This window comes from Nyctereutes procyonoides, unplaced genomic scaffold (assembly GCF_905146905.1).
Source record: "Nyctereutes procyonoides isolate TBG_1078 unplaced genomic scaffold, NYPRO_anot_genome, whole genome shotgun sequence".
Taxonomy (NCBI): domain Eukaryota; kingdom Metazoa; phylum Chordata; class Mammalia; order Carnivora; family Canidae; genus Nyctereutes; species Nyctereutes procyonoides.
In genome coordinates, this window is record NW_026575049.1 from 46095030 (window position 1) to 46119324 (window position 24295).

A 24295-nucleotide genomic window follows, 5' to 3' on the forward strand; every position below is an offset into this window, starting at 1 on the left:
AGCCAACCACAGCTACTACCTCTATGATAGGTACTGAATACCAACAGAACTCAAACAGGCAAATTGTAGACTCACCAAGATTTCATATTTCCTTTTTTATTACCAATCAAAAATAAATTCCATATATTGTTTAGCAAATATTATCATTGTCTTGTGACAAAAGACACAAGAGTCATAACAACAAAACTCCCCGAGAGTCAAACTCATAACAATGCCAAAATAAATCACAAAAATATACAAATTAAAATCTTATGCAAAATAAATATGAGTTATTTGCTATGGTGGCTGTGACTTGCCTACCCATTTGGAGGCCATTTGCGGAGGTCTCCCTTACATGGGAAGACCCTTACATGGGGGTGGGCCGGTTCCAGGGTATGGCTCAGCCCAGGAACCAGAGGTTGGAATAGGAAGTGAAAAATTGCACTGGGAGGAGGAAGTCATCGGACCAGTAATATTTGGAAATAATTATGACCCTCTGCAAGAAGTGATTAGAAGTGGGAAAAAGGGGCGGGTTGAGGGACCATCTCTTGGTAGTAACTGTGTGTGCAAAGAGGTAGCTGTGGAAGTGTGTGCACCTGCTCCTTTTACTTCACACACTCACTTGGTTCAGGCCAATGCGGTTTGCTCCACTTGGCACTCAGGTATCTCAGGAACATAGCTTTGCAAGCTCCCATGTGGACTCGAAAAGCAAGCTGCTCCTGTAGAAAACTGAGGGGTTTCCCCAACAGGGAATAAGGTCTGGTGTTTTTTTCTCCCTCATGACTGAGAACCCATAGGTGTCCCCACCTTCTCTCCAGACTTTGAGGAATAAATTCTGTGACTAGGGAAGACTTCAGAACTGGCCAGGGGCAAGTATACCTGGTGCAAGACACTTCCTGGTCCCAAGAGTTAGGATTGTCCAGGTGCCTGAAAAACAGAGCACTTGGGGTGACAAATCACTGGCTGAGGAAAGGGTCAATAAATACTACTTAAGTGGAAGGTGTGCAGTCTCCCTTGCCTGATCTTGGGCCCTCAGCAACTGTTCCACTTGACAAAAGGTACCAACAGGCCAAAAGGGCCAACGTGGACCTTAGTCCCACAGCCTTTCCAACAGTGGCCAGCCTGGAGCTCTGCAGCAGGGCCTAATTCAGCCCCAGTGGAAAGGCACTGGGGTAGAATTTCACGTGGGGGTGGAGCTCTCAGGATCCAGTACCACTAGCTTCAGCAAAGGCCAGGATGACAGCTCAGGTTAGGACTACACAGATGGGGGAAACAGGACGGCCAGCTACGTGCCTTTTAGGTGGAAACCTCCTTTCCTGGGTTTTATTAAGTGTGTGCACAAGGTTGGGTAAGCCTCAGCCACAGAGGAAAAGGCACGAAGAACCTGCTTAGGCTGGCTTCTGATGTATCCTGTTGTCCTTAATCCCCAAGAGGCGATGCGGTTTGGGGAGGAGAAGCAGGGAGTCTGGAAAGTGGGACTTCATAGGTCAGTGACTGACACCTGACTTTCATTGTGGGGATGAAATCGCTAACAACGCAGATGCCCATGACCAGATTCCCTCCTGGAAATGAAAGGAGCTTCTTACACAAGTCACCTGTAATGTAGATGTTCTCCCACCTGGGGGGAAACCTTTGGTAAAAGGGCAGGGTCTGGGGAGCACAGGGGTGAGCAATCTTAAAGGTGTGAGACCCTGCTTAACACTTTGAATCAAACCAGTAGAGACAGGGATAAGTCCTCAGCCTAGCTCAACTCACCAGGAAAGTCATCAGCAGAGTTCTAGGAAATTCCAGGATCCAGCAGTTGACAGGAGTAGGTATGCTCCTCTCTGTAGCTGGGAGTACCATGTCCCTCATCACAGTTACCCAGAATCCCTCAGACTCAGCAACATCAAACAAGCCTCAGTGCATGTGTCCAGGCAGTTGTTCTCAGCGCTATTTGGTTCTTTGCTTCTTGAAAGGAACTGTCTTGCTCCCAAAAGAAAACCTTCCTCCAGCAGGCCTCTGGGATACCATCTCTGGAGGAGGAGGGGGAGGAGGGGGAGGGGGAGGGGGGGAGGAGGGGAGGAGGAAGAGTGGGCTCCCTGAGTCAGGGACATAAGCCAGAAGGTCATGGCTGGGAGCAGATTATGGCTATAGCTTCCCGGGGTGAGAAACCCTACCCCTTTTAATTAAAGTTTTTGTGGAAAAAAATTTGTTTTAAATAAAGTTCCTTAACCCTGTCTTCCCTTCCCCATTCCTTTCCCAAAATAATATTTAAAAAGAGGAGCAGTGAGCCTAGTTCAGAAATTCTCTCAGTAAAAAACAGCCTTGCTCATGGTAGCTGGCCCACTGTCCTGCCAGTCCAGCTCTGGGCAGCTGCTACCTTGGAGCTATTCAGAGGTCCCTGTCAGAGGCCAGACAACCCACACTGGGGGCCACCTGGCTGCTCAGTTAGACAGGCTATTTGCACCCCTTCCAGCCTAACAGGCTCCCTATCTTCATGTGGGCCCACTGGGGAGACCCCCGCAGAGCAAGCGGGGGGCCCCGGGCCCTCCTGTCAGATGGCACTCTCGTGGGAGGCTTTGTGCAGCAAAGAGTTGCGCTCATTGAGAAGAGTTGTGGTCTCATCTACCACGGGCAGCTCAGACTTCCCAGCTAAGTTGTCCGTGCAGATGGTGCAGCCATCCAGGGGAAACTGAGGGCAGTTCTCCATTCGTGAGGCCAGCAGCCCATTCTGGTACTGTTGCCGAGTGATCTGCAGGAGGAAGGGATGGGGTTCACAGAGAAGCAGGGACCAAGAGGCAAACTTCACAAGACCCAGGGAAACAGCTAGCCAGTGGGAGTGCTGGGAGTCCAGAAGAGAGGACATGATCAGCAGGAGTTTCTGCAAGCTTCTAGAAAGAGTGAGGAGCCAGAATAAAGTGGACACATCCTGGGCCTGGGCCCTTCATACCACATGTGGTGGATGAAAGAAAGGATTTGCTAATTCCTGAGGCAGACTGATCCAAATGCCCAGGGCAAGGAAGACAGCGCTGCCCAGATGGGAGACACACAGGAGCCCTCACCTTAATGTACTGGAGGTCCATGAGCGCCCGAACGCTGAAGTCGGAGATGTACTGGCCCAGGATGGAGCTGCCAAACTGGTTGCTGCTGCCTGCCAAGGTGGCTGTGCTCGAGAGTTCCGTGCGGTCCGGGTAACTAAGAGAGGCTGAGCGACTGAGGGTGGTGGGGTGGGATGGGGAGTGGTCTGTGGGGAGAGAGACGTGGTCAGGCTGGCAGCCCTGGTACCCCTCACAGCCTCTCGTCTAACCTGTCCTGTGGACCCCTGGGAGCAGGAGCCCCACCGGGAACGGGAACAGTTCTTGGGGACAAACAAGCTCCAACTGCAGAAAGTCTGACCTCCTCAAAGCCAAGGAGTTAGTCTGCTTAGAGGTGTTGTGCAGTAAGTACTAAAAAGCCTACCAAAGCAGAAACCAAAAACCAAATACATGAAATTTATGTCTCCAGAACCCCTCATTTCCCCAACACCTCATCAGTCAAGGACAACACAGTGATGACCCCGCCACGGAAGACCAGGCACTGTCCTTGTCTCCACAGCAGCTTCTATCAAGGGACATACATTGCATACTTTTAAATTACATTAAAAGGAAGAACATACAGTTTTGTACCCTCTCATGACGTGTCCACACAGACCTCTCAACATGGTGCCCTATTCGCCTCTTAAAATGCTTTTAAGAGGTCAAAAGTGTGCTCTGCGCATGATCTGTTCTGTGTGGAAGAGCCCTGCCCACTTGCGTCTGCTGGCCCCCAGGCAATCTGACAAGGGGGCCAGGCATGGCAGGTCCCTGTCACAGGTGCCCAGAGCCCCCAGAGCTCCAGGCCAGGCTGGGCCACGTCTCCCCTGCCCTGAGGCGAAGCCTAGGGGAGGCACCTCTTCCCGTGAGGGGCAACAAGGCCTCCATGCAGCTGACTGTGAGGAAATGGGGATGACTCAACCACAAATGAGGAAGGAGCAGGCTCCTTATTTTGAGAAAGAGAATGTACCCATATCGGACATCATTAGCTCTTATTTTTGAGAACACTTAGAAAACCCTGAAATGCACAAAGTTAACTGTGAAGGCATGCTGGTTCTTTTAAACAAACAGGAAGTGGACTAAGCTTATTTACTTAGTTGAGCAGTAAGTTACTAACTAACTACTAAGTTAGCTATTCTAACAAACAGCTGGGTGAAGAGAGCAAACAAGGAATCCAGGTGACTGAAAGACCAATGCAGCTTTAACTAAGTACTGTCTTTGCGCTTCATTCCTAAAACTAGGAAAATATAGTCAGGATAATCTATGATTGATTGGGCAGTGTACAATCATTAGAGGATCACGTGTGTGTATTACTTATCCTAACTTATTAACATCTCTGATTAAGTTCTAGAAAAGAAACACAAATATTATGGATATTACCTAATATTTCACATTAATCATCTGGATGATGGAAAGCTTTTGATTAATGCTTATTAACACTCCAGAAACTGAATTTAAAAACAACACAAATTAGTGACGCAGTCTTTTAAAAATAGAGGCCCTAAAAAGAAATATACCAAAATACGAATTATTTATTTCTGCATAATGAAGTTATGATACTTCTTGTCTATTTTTTAAAAGATTTTATTTATTTATTTATTTTAGATGGAGAGAGAGTGCGAGCAGGAGGGGCAGAGGAAGAGGGAGAGAGAGTATCTCAAGCAGACTCCTTACTGAGTGGGAAGCCCGATATGGGGCTTGATCCCAGGACACTGAGATCATAACTGAGCTGAAACCAATACTTCCTAATTTTCCTGAGATTTTTTTCCCTCTTTTCTCAATTTTCTAAATGAGCTATACCACTTTCATGATTAAAACAGAGTAAGTGGTGCTGGCTGGCTCAGGTGGTAGAGTGTGCAACTCTTGATCTTGGAGTTTGAGCCCCAAGTTGGGTGTAGGGACAAATAAGATCTGGTGCACCTGGGCGGCTCAGTTGGTTAAGCACCTGACTCTTGATTTCAGCTCAGATCATAATCTCAGGGTCATAAAATCGAGTCTCATGTCAGGCTCCACACTGGGCATGGAGCCTGCTCCAGATTCTCATTCTCTCTCCTTCTGCCTCTCCCTCACACTCACTCACTTGCTCTCAAAAAAATAAAAATTAATTATATTAAATTATAACAAGATAAAATAAAACAGAATAAATGTGTAAAAAATGTTTCGTTTTTTTAAACTTGGTAATTTCATTTCTGAAAGGATATCCTAAGGACATAATCATAAACACAGAGAAAGTTTTCTCATAAAGAAGTTTACATCATGGTGTTATTGATGGTGTTATTGAGCACATAGATCCCAATGACTTTACATGAAGGAGGGATAACAAATGAAGGCACGTGTGCTTTGGGAATACTGTATGGTTCTAACTAGAAAGCTTATGGAAAAAGCATCTCTGTTCCTGTGTTAGGTCAAAACAGCAGGATCTAAGCCATGGATGCATGAACTCCTGGTCAATACGAAGCAAGAGCAAGTGCAGAAGAGAGAAGGAGACTGAGGTGTTGGCCAAGGAGGACAAACGTGGTCCATTCTGCTGTCGTTAGACATCATCCACTCAAAAAGGCTGTTAGCAGCTTCCCACTTCCTATTATAGCCAAATTATGGCCTATTATAGCTGTTTGAAAAGGGCAAGTGACTTCTAAGTCACCTTTTTACCTTTTTACCTTTTTTTTTTTTTTTTTAAAGAGAATCAATAGTAAAATATGCTTGGTACGGCTGAGAAGAAAAAACCCAGCTGTACAAATATAAAATGGGCAATGATGGACTCTGGTCATAGGATTTTAGGACTGTTGGGGCCTCAGGAGCTGCTTTATATTCCACTCCAAGACTGGAGCTCAAAGGCACTTGTAAATGCTCTTAACCTCCTCAGGGCTCACCAGGCCAGGCCAGAATTCTGATGGGGAGACCAGCACTTTCTGCCACCCTCTGCTGCCTCCATCTAAACAGGATGGCAGTCCCTTGAAATGACTGAGTCTGGCCAACCAGTTGCTGGCTATCCTGGCATAAGACTCAGGGGTATGAAATATCAAAGGCCAAAAACAGCATGTAGCGTTGGGCCTTTGCCTCGATACTTTCTGATTGGAACATCACGTTTTAATTGTGATCGAGAAAAGAATAAATAAAAATTGAGCTCTAACCAAACATTTCATACCCATTCTCTCACTGCTCCTGACCATTCTAAGAAGTGGGCGTGTGTATTGTTCCCATCAGACATGAGGGAACAAAAGACTGAGAGTAAGTCAGCTCCTGGAATCATTTTAGCTAACAACTGCAGACAGCATTCAAACAGGGCAGTCTGCCCGGGGCCGCACTTCTAATGCCCGGCGGCTGCCTCCCCCTGGCAGGCAGACACCAGCAGCCACAGAATGAAGAGCAAAGCCTGTGAAGAAAGGAGGAAAGTTTTTTAGAGAAAGCTGATGAGATGAAAAAGCATCCTGATGTGTGTGAGTGGCCTTGATTGGGGGCGGGGGCGGGGGGGGGGGGCAGCTGGGCTCACTTGGCCTGGCCAGAAGCAACCCTCCCTTCCCACCCTGTGTGTGTGTGTGTGTGTGTGTGTGTGTCTTCTCAGGACAGAAGACCTTGAGGAAGCCCTTCCAGGACCAGAGCAAAGCCACCCAGTAACTGGGCCTGAGGCCAAGCAGATCTGGTGCAAATCAGGATGGCCCACAAGTGTGAACAGGTGGGATACCCCAGATGCACGTGGGGAGCCCCAGTGCCCGCTGGGAGAGGTTAATAGAGCTGTGGTGTGTGGGCTCAGGCGATAGATGGCAGTGCAAACTTCTCCAGCCATGCCATGTTACCTGAGAGCCAGGAGAGCAGGGAGTTCCGCTTGCCAGGCGGACACCCGACCTGGGTTGAAGGCACTGGAGCAAAAGAGGAAAAGGTCAGCGACGGGGAGGGTGTAGGAGGCAGAACATGGAACCAAGGGAACAGGATGGAGAAGCACACCTTCTGGGGGCCAGACTCCCTTGGGCAGAGAGGGGGCACAACGGAAAGGGGGACATAGCTGATGGGGAGGGAGCTTAGGGCAGACCTAAGCCCTGCTCAAAGATGGCCAGAAGCTCCCCCAGTGAAGCCAGGGCCCCCCAGAAGCCATCCCTCTCCCTTCTGGCCACTCCATGTGGGAACTGAGTGCCTCCAGGTCAAAGGATGGAGCTGAGGACCCTGACCCAAGCATCTGAGGCATCGCTGCAGAGAAAGAGTGCCTGGAAGAAATGTCCCATGACTGCGTGCCCTTCTAGACCAGATTTCCCCCAGCTGACTGGCGAGAGGTGCTCCTGGGAGGGGCTGGGAAGTCCTCCATAAGGCGAGGCATCCAGGCAGGGGCCCCCTGCTCCAAAACCCTTCCTTGGAGCCTTGCCTCCCCACTGCTTCCTTCCTGGAGCCCGCTCACACTGGGAGAAGGGCAGAGCTGTGTCACACCAGTGGAGAAGCTGAGCTGTATCAGTATACGGGGCTGCCCTGGGCCTGCACAGCATCCTCTTTGTCAAAGGACAGCAACAGGCCTAACACAGAGGCTCTCCACCAGCCACACCACACCTCGGTGTGTGGCCTGTCCCCCAGCAACAAAGTGGACTTTCACTTTCCAGTCTGTGGCCACCTGGAGTCCTACTCAAGGCTCAGAGGGGGCACACAACTAGCAAGCAGCTGGTCTGGCAAGACTTGGGTCTTGCCTACAGGGTGCCCACTCTGGCCACAAGGCCCCTCTGGTAAAGCGAGCCTGAGCCACCCAGGATTAGAGAAGCAGAAGGCACTAGGGTGGCCAGAGTGTCCCTTCCCTGGATTTCCCACAACGTTTCTTGGAGGGTGTGTCCAGTTCCCTCTTTGCCCCCAGTCCCTTTATGTCATCAGAACCAGCCCTTAACCAAAAGGTAGTGGCTAAGCCTCCTGAGAAGTCAAGCCCATCTGCAAACTGCCTGGCAAACAGGCCCTGGCTCCCAACCATGGACATCCTGGACCCCCTCACTCCCCCTACACCTCAATTCCCCTGCCCCAGTCTCCATGAGCAAGACCCTGCAGCCTCCCTCCACCTGCCTTCTCTCACTCTTCCGGCTGCTATAGCTGCTTGTCCAGCTGGCCCAGTCTGCTATCATACCTCCCCTTCCTCAAAGGCCATTAATGGTTTCTTGCTTCCTATCACAACCCAATGCCATCAACTTTTGGGGGCTCTCCAACATGCCCTTACTTCCATGGTCTTCTCCCCCACCCCTGCCACCACCACTCTGGCAGGCTGGTCTCACATCTCAGGACATATTCTCAGCTCCCTGCAGGCTTTTGCTCAGATTCCCATTCCCACCTCTTCCTGCCCACTCTTGGGGTCCTGTTTGAAACGGCCAGGTACTGCTCTTCCGGACTACCTCCACTAGGCCCTGGCAGCTCTGACCCTCTCCTCTGAGCCACTTGGACTGCCCTAGGTTCTGGGGTGCCAATACAGGTCTCCCTCCATCCACGTATGCTAGACGGCAGCACAGATGCAGTCCACAACTCACCAGTGGTGGGCGAGGACAGAGCCATGGTCCCATAGTAGGAGAAGGCGCCTGTCTCAAACTTCATGTTCTCCTTGCCGGCCTCCACCTCCACCTTCCCCTGGAAGAACACAGAGTCAAGGTGACAAACAGACTGAGAAGGAAAACTCAACCAAGGAAAAGACCAATGGAGGCAAGAGGGAGAAGTGAGGGCAAGGAAGAGTTGGTTCCAGAGCCCTGAATAGCTCAGGCACCCTGACCTGGAGGCTCAAAGGTGGCCTCTCAGGAGGAGGATGGGCAAAGGGGGAGCAGAGGCTTGGGGCAGGTGAAGAGGGGAGAGCAGGCATGGAGCAGGCCACTCACCTGCAGGATGAGGATGAAGTAGTCGGCCGGCTTATTTCGGGTATATAGGTAATGGCGGATATAGTATTTGTTGTGCTCGTCAAATTTGAGTTCCTGAATGACATCTGGGTACTTGAGCAGCCGAAGCAGGATCTTCTCTGATATCAGAGAGGGGCTGAACTGGGGAACCTCTGGAGGAAGAGAGAAGATGAGACTTCACAGGGGCCCTGGCCAGGCAGACAGGGAACACAGTCACTGTGCTTGCTCACTGCCCGGACCCTCCTTCCCTCTGGCTCTGCACCTCTGTGTGAAGGAAGCACCCTTGGATCCAGACTGGTCAGCCCCGAGTCTGCCTGCCCACCTGCCTGGGCCGCAATGGCAGCTCTTACACCGATAGTGCATGACCTTGGGCAAATTACTTAACCTGTGTTTCAGTTTCCCCATGGGGATTAAACTTCATAGGGTTGGGCGCCTGGGTGGCTCAGTCAGTTAAGTGTCTGATTCTTGGTTTCAGCTCAGGCCATGATCTTGGGGTGGTAGGATCAGGCCCACATTAGGCTCTGCGCCCAGTGGGGAGTCAGCTTGAGTTCCCTCCTTTCCCTCTTCTCCCCTGCTCACACTCTAGTTCTCTCTCTCTCTCTAAAATAAATAAGTAAATCTAAAAAAAAAGAAGAAAGAAAGAAAAGAAAGAAAGAAAGAAAGAAAGAAAGAAAGAAAGAAAGAAAGAAGAAAGAAAGAAAGAAAGAAAGAAAGAAAAAACTGCATACAGTTGGAGAGCCTGGCTGGCTCAATCGGTGGAACATATGACTCTCAGGGTCACAAGTTAGACCCTGCATTGTGGAGACGCCTGGGTGGCTCAGTGGTTGAGCATCTGCCTTTGGCTCAGGCGTGATCCTGGGGTCCTGGGATCGAGTCCCGCATCAGGCTCCTTGCATGGAGCCTGCTTCTCCCTCTGCCTATGTCTCTGCCTTTCTGTGTCTCTAATGAATAAATAAAATCTTAAAAAAAAAAAAAAAAGACCCCACATTATGTACAAGACTCCTTAAAAACAAAACAAAACCAAAACCAGGGATCCCTGGGTGGCGCAGCGGTTTGGCGCCTGCCTTTGGCCCAGGGTGCGATCCTGGAGACCCGGGATCGAATCCCACATCAGGCTCCCGGTGCATGGAGCCTGCTTCTCCCTCTGCCTATGTCTCTGCCTCTCTCTCTCTGTCTCTCTGTGTGACTATCATAAATAAATAAAAAAAATTAAAAAACAAACAAACAAAAAAACCAAAACCAATACTTCATAGGGTCACAATGAGGTTAAATGGGATCACACATATAAAGCACTTAGACACATTCTCGGATGGAAAGTGCTCATAAATGTTACCATCATTATTATCATTAGCACCATCACCAATATCCTGGCAGGAAAAATAAAGAAGAATTAATACCCTTCAGCAAGTGAGGGCTGAGAAGGAAGTGAGATTTGAGGCGAGGGACGGAATAGGCAGGAGCTTTTCAAATCAACTAAGGGGCTTTGAATCAGGAGAAGAGGAATGTCATTGATCTAGAGGTCAAGTCCTGCTGGACCCCGCACATGCAGGCAGAGTGGAGTGGGAAGCGAGGAGAACAGCTGGATCCAGGCTGCTTGGAGAGCGTGAGCCAGATAAGCATATGGGCCCACAGCACGTGGGAGGGCCTCTTTCTCCCTCCTCCTCCCCAGCATCCATGGTTCTGGGGAGCCCCAGTGCCCACCTCAGGTACTCCCAATGGTTCTTTTCAAAACTAACTTGGATGCTTCCTAGAGGTTTACAGCGGCAACCCATCAACAGAGAACAAATCACAGGGAGTGCCTCAGGCAGGGAAGGAGGCTGCCTCGCCCCCTTTCTGAGACTGCCACATTTTCCCTCCACCCCTCACCTGCCACAGCCCTTGTCCCATGGTAGAAAGTAGCCAGAGGCCCAGAAGTCCCCCTCCGAAACTGTATCCCACCAACACCAGAACGTCCTGCCCTCCTCTTGCTCTTACCCGTGGCCAGGAAGCGATGAGCAGCCAGAAGCAGCTGAGGTGAAATTTTCACCTTGAGTTCATTGTCAGCATCTTTGAAGGCCGAGAAGTCACGTTTGTTCTTCTCAGATACTCGTTTCCGGCTTCGGTTGTCAGCTGCAAGAGAAAGAATCTAGAACTGAGAACACTGTCCTCCGCTGACCCAGGGGCAGACTAGGACCTGCCTGCCAACTCCCAGCTCTGCGGTCCCTTCTTCCACACACAAGCAGCAGTGTCCTCCTCAGGGCAGGGCCCCCGGCTTGATGCTGAGGCACGAAAGCCAGAGGGAACAAAGGGGACCTCATCTCACTGATCCAAGTGGCATGCCCACTGCTCACACTAGCCAGTGTGAGGCATCGAGTTCCTGGGTCTCAGAGTGTTGGGCCTCCCATTTCCCTGCACTGTGGCCTTCCAACCTAGGGACACCTAGGGTGTGAGCGGGGAAAGGGTTCCAGGCCTGTGGAAGGAATGGAACTCACTGTACATATCCGACTCGTCCAGGATCTCAGATTTGATGATCTCCTCAATGACGTCTTCCAGGGTGACAAGGCCTAGCACCTCATAGAAGGGGTCACCTTCACCCTCGTTGTTCACCTTCTGCACGATGGCCAGGTGAGACTTTCCTGGGGGGATGATGCAATGAGTCAGGCAAGAGCAAAGGGACCAGTCATGAGACGCCTCCACCAAAATGTTAACACATTTGGGGTCATGAGTCACTGGGGTAGGGTCATGAGTGGTTTTTTCCCCCTTTTCCGTATTTCCTGAAGTTTCTGCTGGATATTGCTTTTATAAAAAGGAAAAACAAAAGGGGTTTTTGTTTTTGTTTTTAATCTTAAGGCATTTAATTAAAGACCTTTTGTTTCATTAGAATGAAAATGGCCAGGTTCTGCCCAGTGCTGTACATTAGGGTCTTTTGAGAGTCCGGGAGAAGGGAAAGACCCACACTGACAATCTGTGGACAGCAGAGCCATCGGTTGGAGACATGAGTGTGCCAACTGGACATGGGGCTCCTCAGACGGCCCCCGCTGCCCATGGGGCCCCCAGAGCCACATTCCTTTCCTCCTCTGCTCTCCTTGGCAAACTCCCCAGCATGTACCCAGGGGCCGTGATACTGCCCAAGGCAAAGGCTCTCAGTTCCCAAAACCATTAACAAATTAGTCCAGGCTGTAATTAGGCCAGGCAAGTACTATAATTAGAGATGGGCCACCCCTCCAACCTAAAGCAAGAGAAAGTTAGAAGGCAGAGGGCGGGGAGGAAGGACCCTCCAGAGAAGCTTTGTGGGGTGGCAGGACATTCTGGGCCTTCCTTCCAGATTTGTACTCGGTTCTCATGCCCCTTGCCCCAGTGCATTACAAGAGGGAGGCAGCCAAGGATTGGGCCCACATTTCAACTTGGGTGGAACTGTGTACCCCACACATGGACACACATTTGGAGCAGCCTAAGGGGAAAAGCCCTGGGAGAGCTAAGAAGGCCAAGCCAGGGTCTCCTGGGCAGCTTCCCTTCAAAACCTAGTCTCAGGGCCCCAGTCTATGGACTTCTCTGCAGAGGGCATTTTCCAAGTCTCCAAGGCCATCAGAAATCCCCCAACCCCGGATACACTCCTCGAACTTCAGGGAGTACCAGTTCTCAGGACCAGCGTTTTAAAAAATATAAAATAAAGGAAAAAGATATCAAAGGATATACCACATGGGATGAGGGTGGGAGTGGTGTTCTGTGCAACTTTCACACATGTGCCAGTCACTGTGTGTGAAAGTACGCTCATCATACACTCATCTCCAGCTCCGAGTTATAAACTTTTAGCACCTTGCTAGAACCATGCACCTAGACCAGACCTAGACAGATCCATGGCTAGATTCAATCAAAAACTTATAGCTTCCCAGTGTCTTCTAGATGTGAGCCAACGAGAGAACAAGAGGGCCGTCAAGGTTCTCCAGCGGGCAGCAAGGTACTCATCTGGCTCCCAGGCCTCTCTGCCTGCTGGAGGTTGCCCAGCCTGGAATGCCTTCTAGAGACAGAAACAATGCTCTCAGTGGTCTAAGGCAGCCAGCTGCATAAACTGTGCCATCAGGCAGGAACCAGAGTTAAAGCAAAGTAGCTTTTACCACCTTCCAGACTGGCATGCTCTAAGATTGGTAATGCCCAGCGTTGGGGGAAACAAGCAAAACAAGCACACCCTCAGAAGTCCTCTGGTTAGTGGGCAGGTAAACGGGCGCATTTCAGGAGGCCTACTTGGCAGCATGACTCAAAACCAAAGGTCCCTAACCTGGCACTCATTAATTCCACTGGTGGGAAGTTGGATATAACGTTCCCCAAAGCAGAAAGACACAGAAGCAAAGAGGTTCATTAGAACGTTGTTTTTAACAACTCAAACCCAAAACAACCTAAATCAATAGCAGTGGAGCTAGAAGGACTGACTGGGGCCACCACTGCTCTAGGGGAGGGGCCCTATTATCCCTCACTCTGTACTCTTCTAATATTGTTCTATTTGATGGGCAGGTTTTACTCTAGAATTTTTTTTAACTGAGAAAAAAATCAGGGGAAAAACAAAAATTGAGGAACAAACAAAGGGAAACTAGTGAGAGGCCAGGGTGAGCAAGTACCCTCTGTGCCTAAACTGGCACAGACTGAGTCCCAAGGAATGGGGTATGTCTGAATGTGGCTCAGTTAGCAGCGCCTTGCTCAGAGCCTAGAAGTCAGCACCCCCCAGCGCAGAAGAGACACAGCTTCAATAACCTGAGAAAAATGTCCTTTTCCCTATGAACCTCCAATTAACCACAGGTTCACAGCAAATCCTGATGCACTGAACCGCACAGGGAAAGGTTGGTGGCTTCCCGAAAGGGCAGAAATATCCATCTTGCAGAGGAAATGAGCTGATTCCTTGAGCCCAATCTTGCAGCCATCACAGTCCTCAGGCCTCTTCTCTGAGGCTCCTTTGTGTGTGGCATCACTGGTGCATGCGGGTGCCCTCTAGAGACAGGTAACTCGTAGGTGTACACACCTGGGGCACCACCCACAGTCACCTCTGCTCTGTGGACTAAGAACCCAATGTGTTGGTGCTGACTGTGGCTGGCCAGCTGGGACCCCAAACACAGATGCTGGGCTGAGGGACAGTCGGCTACCCTCTGCTGGCCCAGCTGTGGGACCCTGAACTGCGCTGCCCTTTTTCTAATTTGCCTGCCAAGAGGGGGCTTTTTTTTAATGTTCTTAGCAGAAGATTCTCCTCCTTGCCCAGAAAACCTCTTTCGCCAAGTCACCAATGACCTCCAGTGGTGGGGTCTCATGCTCAGGCTGCAGCTTCTCACCAAGGGTCACTCTCTCCCGCTTGCTGGAAATCCTTTTTCTCCTTGGCTTCTAGCAACACAGCTCTCTTGGTGTTCCTCTGAACTCAGGGGCTGCTCCTTCTCTCCGACCTTGTGAGAGGGTCCCAGGGCTCAGTCCTTGGACCTGGACCCTTGCCTCATGACTTTAAACACAAACTGTATGTCAAAGTCTCAAATAAACATTTGCAGCCCAGCCTTCTCCTGTACCCTCCAAGCTCTATACCTAACTGCTGGCTGACAGCTGACTAGCTCCTGGATCGGATGCCTAACATCTTGAACTCCACTTGGCCAAAACCAAGTTCTTTGACTTTCTTTCCCCGAGCCTTCCCCATCTCTGTCTATCCAGTAGATCAGGCCATGGGAGAGTAAACTGTGCTCCTCTCCTTGCCTACCCTTCTATATCCAACCCTTCCATCGATCCTGTCAGCTCTGTCGGCATGGAACACATAGAACCTAGCCTCTTCTGGCAGCCTCTTCTGTTACTGTCACATTCTGGACCACATGCATCTCCCATCTCATCCAGGCAGCTAGACTAGCCTCTAGTCAGCTCCCTGTCTTTTTTTTTTTTTTTTTTTTTTTTTTTAGATTTTATTTATTTATTCATGAGAGGCAGAGGCATAGGCAGAGGAGGAAGCAGGCTCCATGCAGGGAGCCCGACAGGGGACTCGATCCCGGGTCTCCAGGAGCACACCCTGGACTGAAGGCAGTGCTAAACTGCTGAGCCACCCAGGCTGCCCGTCAGCAGCCTGTCTTATCCTGGACCCCAGGTCAGATCTCAATACAGCAGCAAGAGGGGCAAAGTCAGGTGACCTCACACCTCCGCAAATCCCACCAGCGCCTTCTATCTCACTGCAAGTAAAAGCCTCATCCTCCACAGTGGCCTAGGTCTCCAGAGCCCTTGGTGCTGACCCTCCTACGTGCCTCCTCCTCTCTCTCTCTCTCCAGTGCTTGGGTGAGCCTCCTTGTTGTTCCTTATATAAGAGGCTGCTCCCTTTGCCTGGCTTGCTCCTCCTCGACATAACCGGGCAGCTTGCCCTCACCATAGGTCTTCCCCTGAGGGCCTCAGTGAAAACTGCAACCCCTCTTCGAGCACCCCAACCCTAGTCACTTAGACCCTAGTCACCATTAAATCACTTAGAATAGTGCAGCCTGGGTGGCTCAGCAGTTTAGCGCTGCCTTTGGCCCAGGGTGTGATCCTAGAGACCTGGGATCGAGTCCCACATCAGGCTCCCTGCATGGAGCCTGCTTCTCCCTCTGCCTGTGTCTCTGACCAACCCCGCCCCCCATGTCTCTCATGAATAAATAAATAAAATCTTTTTAAAAATAAATCACTTAAAATATAGGATATATTTATTCATTGTATTTATCGTTTATGCTAGATTTTGAGCTGCATTACAGCAGGGGCTTTGGTCTGTGTCCCCAAAACTCAGAACAGTGAGGGGCACGCAGCAAGTGTTTAATGGATATTTGTAGAATAAAGGACTCATTCATGCAGATGTTCCTTAGGAGAAGAAATGTAATCAATCCGAAGGGGGAAATGAAGACTAGATAAGCATTCTTTTGAACTTTAGTAATTAAGAAGTTTCTGTAATTCAAAATCATTTTTAATGTACCTTTTAAAATAAAAGGGCCAGGGACACCTGGGTGGCTCAGTGGTTAAGCGTCTGCCTTGTCTGCCTTCGGCTCAGGGCGTAATCCTGGAGTTCCTGGATCAAGTCCCACATCAGGCTCCCTGCATGGAGCCTGCCTCTCCCTCTGCCTATGTCTATGCCTCTCTCTTTCTGTGTCTCTCATGAATAAATAAACAAATAAAATCTTTTAAAAAATAAAATAAAATAAAATAAATAAAATAAAATAAAATGGCCAGGGCAGCCCGGGTGGCTCAGCGGTTTAGCGCCACCTTCAGCCCAGGGTGTGATCCTGGGGACCCAGAATCGAGTCCCATGTCAGGCCCCCTGCATGGAGCCTGCTTCTCTCTCTGCCTATGTCTCTGCCTCTCTCTCTCTCAGTGTCTCTCATAAATAAATAAAAATCTTTTAAAAAAATAATAAATAAAATAATAATAAAATAGCCAACTGATGACCCGTTTTTATGATCCTCATTGTATGAAATTTAAATCTAACATAGAATTTTTATTTTAATGAGTTACCTCATTTTATTACTAGTGTCCATTCAACTGGATAACTGGATCTTGGGGGTGGCTGGAATGAGAATGGAACATGCAAATTTAAATAATACATCTAACCCCAAAAGCTGAGAATCCCCCCTTTTTTAAAGTGGTCCTTATTCAAAAAAAAAAAAATACTGAGGAAATACAGCAAAATGTTCATATTTGCTGATCCATGGAAAATTATTGATATTGGACTATTTTTGACCCAGAAAAAATGGCAATTTCATATGATTAAACCTAAAAAGTATGGAGGGGTTCAGGATGGTTTGTTTTCTTTTTTGTACTTTTCTGAAGAGAAATTCCAACCTTTCCATAGTCAATAGCATTAATTTTATAATCAGAAAGAAACACATCCATTAGTATAACTTTGAAAAAGACTGTCACACTGCTTCCCCGAAGGACCCAGGGCTTCTTGGGCCTTCTAAACTCCTGCACTGCTGGTACAGGGCACCCTGGCTGTGGGAAAGGAGGCATCTCGAAGCCGCCCTCGGTCTGCTCTGGGCCACACCTGACTGGCAAGCTTGCCCGCTCTGCCTTTCATCGACCTTTGTCCAGCCTGGCCTCCTCCCAGTCAGAGAACCTCAGTGAGGCCTCTTCACAGCCCTCTCCCACCTGGAACCGGGCAAGGAGTGAGAGGCCCCAGAACCTGAGTCCCTCCAGAACCCTACCTCTTTACCTGTCCCCCCTCGGCTCAGCCCTGGGGGGCTCAGCCCTGGGCGCCGTCAGCGCTCGCAGCCCAGCCCGCCGCAGCTGTCCCCTCGCCCGCCAGCAGCACTTGCTGGCTGCCTAGGCAGTCCACTGGCGTCCAGCTCCGTCAGGCCCACTCTGTGACTTCACTCCCCTCCACGCTACCGCATCCCCTCCCCTCACACGCCTGGAACACAGCAGACCCCCACACTCTTTGCTGGACACACACAGGCTGGTTTCCAGAGGCCCCAGAAAGCCCAGTCACCTGCCTTCCACAGTGCCCATCTTATTAGCAAACTGCTGTGTCCTCTTCTTCTCCCCATATATTAAAAAAAACAAACAAACAAACAAAAAAAAACTTTATAAACTCTCAAAGACCGTAAGAAAAAGACATTACTATGTGCTGGGTTTCAAAGTCCACAAGGTCCTGGACAGGGCCCTATTCACCAACTCCAGCTGCTTTTTCTCGTGTGGAAGATCCAGAGGCCTCAGATCAGACATGCCATTGCCACTACCTAAGACTGGTGTCCCAGGCATTTTCCTCACTGGTCCCCCAACAAACCCCACCTCCTGACCTCCCAGGATCCCAGCACAGGCCCTGAGCGCTTGGGCACCTCCCCTGGGAAGAGGTGCTGGCCTGGCTGCCAGAAGACGGGGCCGCAGTCCATAGGTCTGCACTTGCAGGTGACAGAGCACCCTGATTTCCTGGGAATCCCCCTCTTTCCTCCCTCCACCTAGGTCAGGGGCAGCATTAAGCTGACTAGTAATAGCGCTGACCTCCATCAGCAGGAGGGGCAGCCCATCCCAATGAGAAGATGCAGGCAGGCAGCATTGCCCTGGTGAGGAAGCAGAGGAGCAGCACAGCAGGAGACAGACCCGCCCCCGCACAGCCCTCCACCCCAGCACCCCTCAACAAGAGGGTGGGAGAGCTACACACAAAAATAAGTTTCCCTAAGTATCCCTAAGCAGGGATCCCTGGGTGGCGCAGCGGTTTGGCGCCTGCCTTTGGCCCAGGGCGCGATCCTGGAGACCCAGGATCAAATCCCACGTCAGGCTCCCGGTGCATGGAGCCTGCTTCTCCCTCTGCCTGTGTCTCTGCCTCTCTCTCTCATTCTGTGTGACTATCATAAATAAAAAAATAATTAAAAAAAAAGTATCCCTAAGCAGAGAGGGCCAGGGAGTGAGCTGTTTAATCAGTGAACCACTTGAAAGAACACAAATAAGACCCTCAATTTTAATATAAATTAAAATATACTGGGACGCCTGGGTGGCTCAGTGGTTGAGCATCTGCCTTTGGCTCAGGTCGTGATCCTGGGGTCCTAGGATTGAGTTCCCATGAGGCTCTCCGTAGAGAGTCTACTTTTCCCTCTGCCTATATCTCTGCCTCTCTCTCTGTATCTCTCATGAATAAATAAATATTTTTAAATAAATAAGTAAAAATATACTGGCGGACCACAGAGACCAAAACAGTCCTGTACTGGAGAGAATGATGATATTCTTTTCTTCAGGATTTGGCGGCATGTGTCAACATGGAAAACGTGCAAGACCTTGGCCTCAGCCATGTCTTCCACTTCTAAGAAAGACCTTAAGACAAAGGGAAAACCCAGGCCAGTGGGCAAGCTGTGCCCACGAGGGTCCATCCAGTGTGGTTTATGACACAGTATTGCAGCCACTAAAAATTAGGCTGATGTAGACAGAAATGTATTTAAAGAGACAGTGGTTCACCAATTGTGTAAAGCAAAAAGTTACAAAACAAGAAAATAAGCAAACTACACCAGTTTCTTCTGCTTTTGCTTAATGCATTTTAAAATCAGCATATATTACTTTCTTAGTTTTACATTTATAATCAGAAAGGATAAGAATGATGTCTCAGGGATCCCTGGGTGGCGCAGCGGTTTGGCGCCTGCCTTTGGCCCAGGGCGCGATCCTGGAAACCCGGGATCGAATCCCACGTCGGGCTCCCGGTGCATGGAGCCTGCTTCTCCCTCTGCCTGTGTCTCTGCCTCTCTCTCTCTCTCTGTGACTATCATAACTAAAAAAAAAAAAAAAAAAAGAATGATGTCTCATATTGAGGGGTGGAAGAAAGCAATACAGTTGGTTCATTGTTGACTTACTAGAAAACACACTAAATATATTCATATTCTGAGTGGTGGGATAAGGGGGACTTTCATTTCCTAATCATTTTCCTCCTTTCTAAAAGTTTCTACAGGGGATCCCTGGGTGGCTCAGCAGTTTAGCACCTGCCTTTGGGCCCAGGGCGTGATCCGGGGAGTCCCACATCAGGCTCCCAGCATGGAGCCTGCTTCTACCTCTGCCTGAATCTCTGCCTCTCTCTCTCTCTGTGTCTGTCATGAAGAAATAAATAAAATCTTTTTTTAAAAAGTTTCTACAATAAATATATTACTTTATTTTTACATTTTAATTATGAATATACTACCCCTTTCTGCACCTTGCATTTCACATTAAGCGATGTCACTGGAGCACAGAACTCCCTCTACTTCCCCTATGGAGTGTTATGCTGGTAGATGCCAGGGTGGATTTAACCCTCTCTCTCTCTTCTGCTAATGGACACGCACTTGTTTCCTGTGCTCTGTCATTTGATGCACGTGAGATCCCAATACAGGTACAGCAGTGGAGCTTCTAGGTCAAAGGGTTTGTGCACCAGCCAAATCTGACCGAAATCTCCAAACTCCCTTCCCGATTTCTACTCTTGCCAGCAGAAGTTATATCTGGTGGTTCTTGATGCATTCCTTAATGCCTGGCCGTGAGGCTATAAATACACAGCAGGTGCCCAATAAGTAAGCCATCAATAAATACAGCCAGTATAGCTGGTCATGTTTTTAAAAAGAAAAGGAAAATGGAAGGCAAGACAAAAAAGGAAAAAACTGAGTGAAGCAGGAAAAATAAAAGAGAGGAAATGACAGAACGCCAGCCACAGAGAAAAGGGAAAGGGAAATGCAGACTTTGCGGCCAGCTGGCCAAAACAGAAAAGCATTTCTAGAGACCTACCAGGAGACTTGCCCAGCCATTCTGAGCAAGACAAAACACAGCCCGACACTGCCCATCTGGGACCTTCTAGGACAGGGTCTCCAAAGGGGTATTCATCCCAGACTCCATTCACATCTATTTGTATTCCAAGATAAATAAACAACTTTAGCTTTCGTGTATATACAGACGGACAGTAGGCTCTGAGCAGGTGTGCATGTGTCCGGGCCCTGTGGGAAGGGGTTCTCATCCTCACTCCATGGCTCTCCAGTAAAGTGAGAGGAACTATAGATGAGGTGTGCCCAATGTCACGGGCTTACAGATGATGTTGAGCACTCATGACCATATTAATGCTCATTAAACAGACAGTTGTTTAACCAGACTCCCCACCCACCCACCCCACCAGCTAGGAAATCCCAGAGTGAGGCAAACATGTACCTACAAAGTCCAGAGCTGGCTCCCTCCTCCCCCTGCCAGCCCTCCATCAGCCAGCAGTGGGGAACACTGGTAATGGGGGAACTGAGGAATGGGTAGCTAAGATAATTCTAAACTGTCAAGAAAACTATTTGAAGCATCAACTTATAGTCACCAATCAGTAATGATGAATCCCACAAGGGTGCTTTGTGCCTTGAGGAAGAATATAAAGCATGTACTAGAGATAACCTGAAGTGGAAACTACCAAGACATCTCAAAATAATGATTATTTCATCTTCTTAAAAGCTTTTGTGTTTGTTTTATAATACACATATGGGTAAAATGGTACATGTGTACAATTTTTTAATGAAAGGAGGTACAGATTTGTAAAAAACATTTTTTCTCATAAGTCAGCATGAACAAAAAAGTGTGGAGAGCTCCTTTAGAGCTTTGAAAGGATGGCCAGACCTTAGTTGTCCCTCTCAGAGTAGCTAGTCAGGTGTCCCCCTCTGGGTCCACCTCCCCCCCAGCTATGGAACAGTGGGGCTGAGCATGTTCCAGGGAGGGGAGCCCAGGCACTATCCCTTGCACAACTACTATTCACAGGAGGACACTGAGGCTCAGGGAAGGTCTGCCCAGGATCACATTGTGTGGGAGGGCGGGGGGAGTAAACTAGAATTCAGAAATGGAGCTTCTCTAAATAATCTTTCAACCCAAGCACCCCAGGGGTGGATCTGTTGGCAAGCGGATGTCATGGAGACCCTAAGACTGGTCTCTCACCCAGGGACGGGTCTTCAGTGCCTTTGATTGTTCATTTAGCCTTCGTGCATTTGATTGTTCATTTAACCGGTAGTCTCTAATTTTTTAACCTTTTATGATGGAAAATATCAAGCATCTACAAAAGTACAGGAAATAATATAATTACACCCTCAGGGCCCTTCACAATTAACTACTCCAACTCCTGCAGCCAATCTTGTTTCCTCTTTCCTCCTACCCGCTGGCTTATTTTGAAGCAAATCTCAGATTTTATCTGTAAACATCTATAAATTTTACAGGCATTTCAGTTAGTATCACTAAAAGATAAGGACTCTTTCAAAACACAGACCACAATAGAACACAATACCACATCTAAATACATAATCCCCCCCCAAAAAAATAAATAAATAAATACATAATCCCTTAAAATCATCAACACCAAGTGTTCTAATTTCCCCAATCTGATAATGATTTTTACACCTAATTTGTATATATTATTTTTTCCTGTTATTGGTAACAAAAGTACAAAGAAGGACATTAAGATCACTTTTAATCCTGCCTTCCAAACACAACTACTAGTAACTATCTTTTTTTAATTACTCTTTAAATTAAATAATTTATAAATAGTTCATATTCTCTGTATTTTTCCATGTCGTAAAAATATTTTTAAAAATTGAAAGGCCTCATAATATTTCATTGTACACATGTGTAAATAATCCCAATTCCCACTGGGCTCTTAAATTGTGCCCCCTCTTTTTTTTTTTTGCCATTACAAAACTCTTTGTAGTAAGTACATTTGGTTATATCTCTGTGTCCTTCAGATACATTTCTATGATAATCACTGGGTCAAAAGATAGGTTTGGGTGTTTTGTTTTGTTTTTAAGTTTCTTAGGCTATCTCAGGAGTGTGGTCAGATCTACCACTGATGTCTTCTCAGGGATGTGGCAACCAGGGACAATTCAGAAGGCAGGGAGGAACACACGGAACTAGAGCAATTTTGCGCAGCAGAAGAAAATGAAGTGGAGAGGAGACGCTGGCCCTGGCCTGGCTGACAATGCCTCCCTGAGCATGGGAAGGGCAGGGGCAAGCAATCGATCAAGAGGTGCCACGGGGGTCCCCAGCCTCCTTTCCACTTTGGATCCTCACAGTTTCTTCCTTTCCACCAGTCCTCTCTTCTCAGGAGCACCGCTGGCCTCATCCTCTGTTATCCTGGCTCCTGGCCATCCAGCCTCCCACCCCATCCCCCCACCAGGAGGAGCCCCTTTCCTCATCATACCTGTCTGCTCAACTGCTTAGACTCAAAGCTCCCTTACTGCCATGTGAGGCATCCATTCTTTGGCCCTGTTTGTGCAACCAGCTGGTAACCTACAAAATAATCAATCTAAAAGACTGACCATTATTAATGAGCCCATATGTCCCATGTGTGTATGTCCTGAAGATGTTAACAGGAAATTCTGCTAAATGCTTAGCTACTGACATCAAGATACATTAAAGTTTGGGGCTAGCTTTCTACTTAATTAACCTAGTAATCCCATCCACATCACACACAGGCGCATACACACATAAATAGAGAAAAAGCACTTTTTAAAAAAATCTTGGTGAACTCCCATTGGGAACTGGTAATCACACACTGTGTTCAGAATTTACAAACTATAAAAATCATCCTAGACCTCACATCCAAACCTGAAGAGGGAGAAAAACTGCAGCAACATTTGATGTGGGGCTTATACTGTTACAAGTAGAAACAGACGGAGGAGGTGGAAGAGGGCAAGAATATTCCTTGATATGTTCAAACTTGCTTACCTGAACTGGGCTTAGAAGATGGAAAAGGACTTAACTACTAAACAGTTATTTTTCCTGCCATAAAACAAAAACAAAAAACCCTACCAGAGCTGTCTCACAATGCCTTCCTCGGTGATTGTTTAATGGCTGGAAAAAACAGCTGTAGAGCTCTCTCATGAACACAGATGCCAAAATTCTAAATAAAGATATTGGCAAATCAAATCCAACGATATGTGGAAAGGATCATACATCATGATTAGGTCTGGTTTATTCCAGTTATGCAATGTTTATGGGTGAATCTTAAAAAATCAATCAGTGAAATTCAGAATGAAGGAGATAAATCATTCCATCATCTCGACAGTTATTTTAAAAGCATTTGGTAAAAGTCAACATCTATTTATTACAAAAATTCTTAGCCAATTAAAAAAGAAGGGAAACTTTTTGATCTGATAAGGAAATCTACCAAAAAACTACATTAAAATCATATCTACTGACAAATTAGGAAAGCTTCCCCCTGACACCTAGAATGAGGCAAGGATGCCCACTGTCACCAGTTCAACATTGTCCAAGAGGTCCCAGCCAATGAAATTAAGCAAGAACAAGATACAAAATATATAAGGTATAGCAATAAATAAAACTGTCCTTATTCACAGGCAACATAATTATGTGTGTGAACAATTCAAAAGAATCTAAGATAGACTATCAGAATTAATGAGTGAATTTAACAAGACCAATGGATTCAAGGTCACTATACAAAAATTATCCACACTGTGTTGTGTTATAAAGAATATTATCTGGTCTTGGACTCCGGCTCCCTGAACTGAGTGAGATTCAAAATCTCTTGGAATTTCCTGAGTAACAGAAGTGGCTTTGTTATCCTAATGAACAACTCCAGGTGGGCCCCTAGATAGCTTCAGGGCAGGGCTGGTCACTAGGAAAGCCAAGTATTAGAGGGTCAGAACTTTCAGCTGTCCTACCTCCAGGGAAAGAAGCGTGCTAGAGACTGAATCCAATTGCATAGCCAATAACTAAATCATTCATGCCCAGGTAATGAAATCCTGATAAAAACTGGACTGTACCCAGGGAGGGTAGGGAAGGAAAAAAGAAAGACCCTCTGTACCCCAGAGCTCAATGGAGCTTCTCACTGTAAACACACTGACATGCCCAGAGGGTGACACACCCTCACTCTAGCACACACCCCAACCCCTGCCCAGAGGGTGACACACCCCAATCCCAGTGAGAGAGGGTGTGGAAGCTCAGCATCCATGACTTCCAGACCTCATCCTACGTGTATCTTTTAAAACAAAACTGTAAGTG

The 24295-nt window shown here is 48.1% G+C and overlaps 1 protein-coding gene across 2 annotated transcripts in view; it reads right to left on the minus strand.

Moving 5' to 3' along the window:
* Positions 1-63: 63 nt before the first annotated feature.
* CNNM4 (cyclin and CBS domain divalent metal cation transport mediator 4) overlaps positions 64-24295 on the minus strand; it is a 39890-nt gene continuing 15658 nt past the window's right edge. The window contains exons 2-8 of one of the 2 annotated variants that reach the window (XM_055329348.1): positions 11344-11487; positions 10847-10981; positions 8855-9024; positions 8516-8612; positions 6827-6889; positions 3024-3205; positions 64-2713 (exon numbers count right to left, since the gene is read on the minus strand). In XM_055329348.1, coding sequence (XP_055185323.1) covers positions 2516-2713; positions 3024-3205; positions 6827-6889; positions 8516-8612; positions 8855-9024; positions 10847-10981; positions 11344-11487 — 989 coding nt within the window. In that variant the 3' untranslated portion in view covers positions 64-2515. The remainder of the gene's footprint in view (positions 2714-3023; positions 3206-6826; positions 6890-8515; positions 8613-8854; positions 9025-10846; positions 10982-11343; positions 11488-24295) is intronic. The other variant, XM_055329349.1, reaches the window with a different exon arrangement.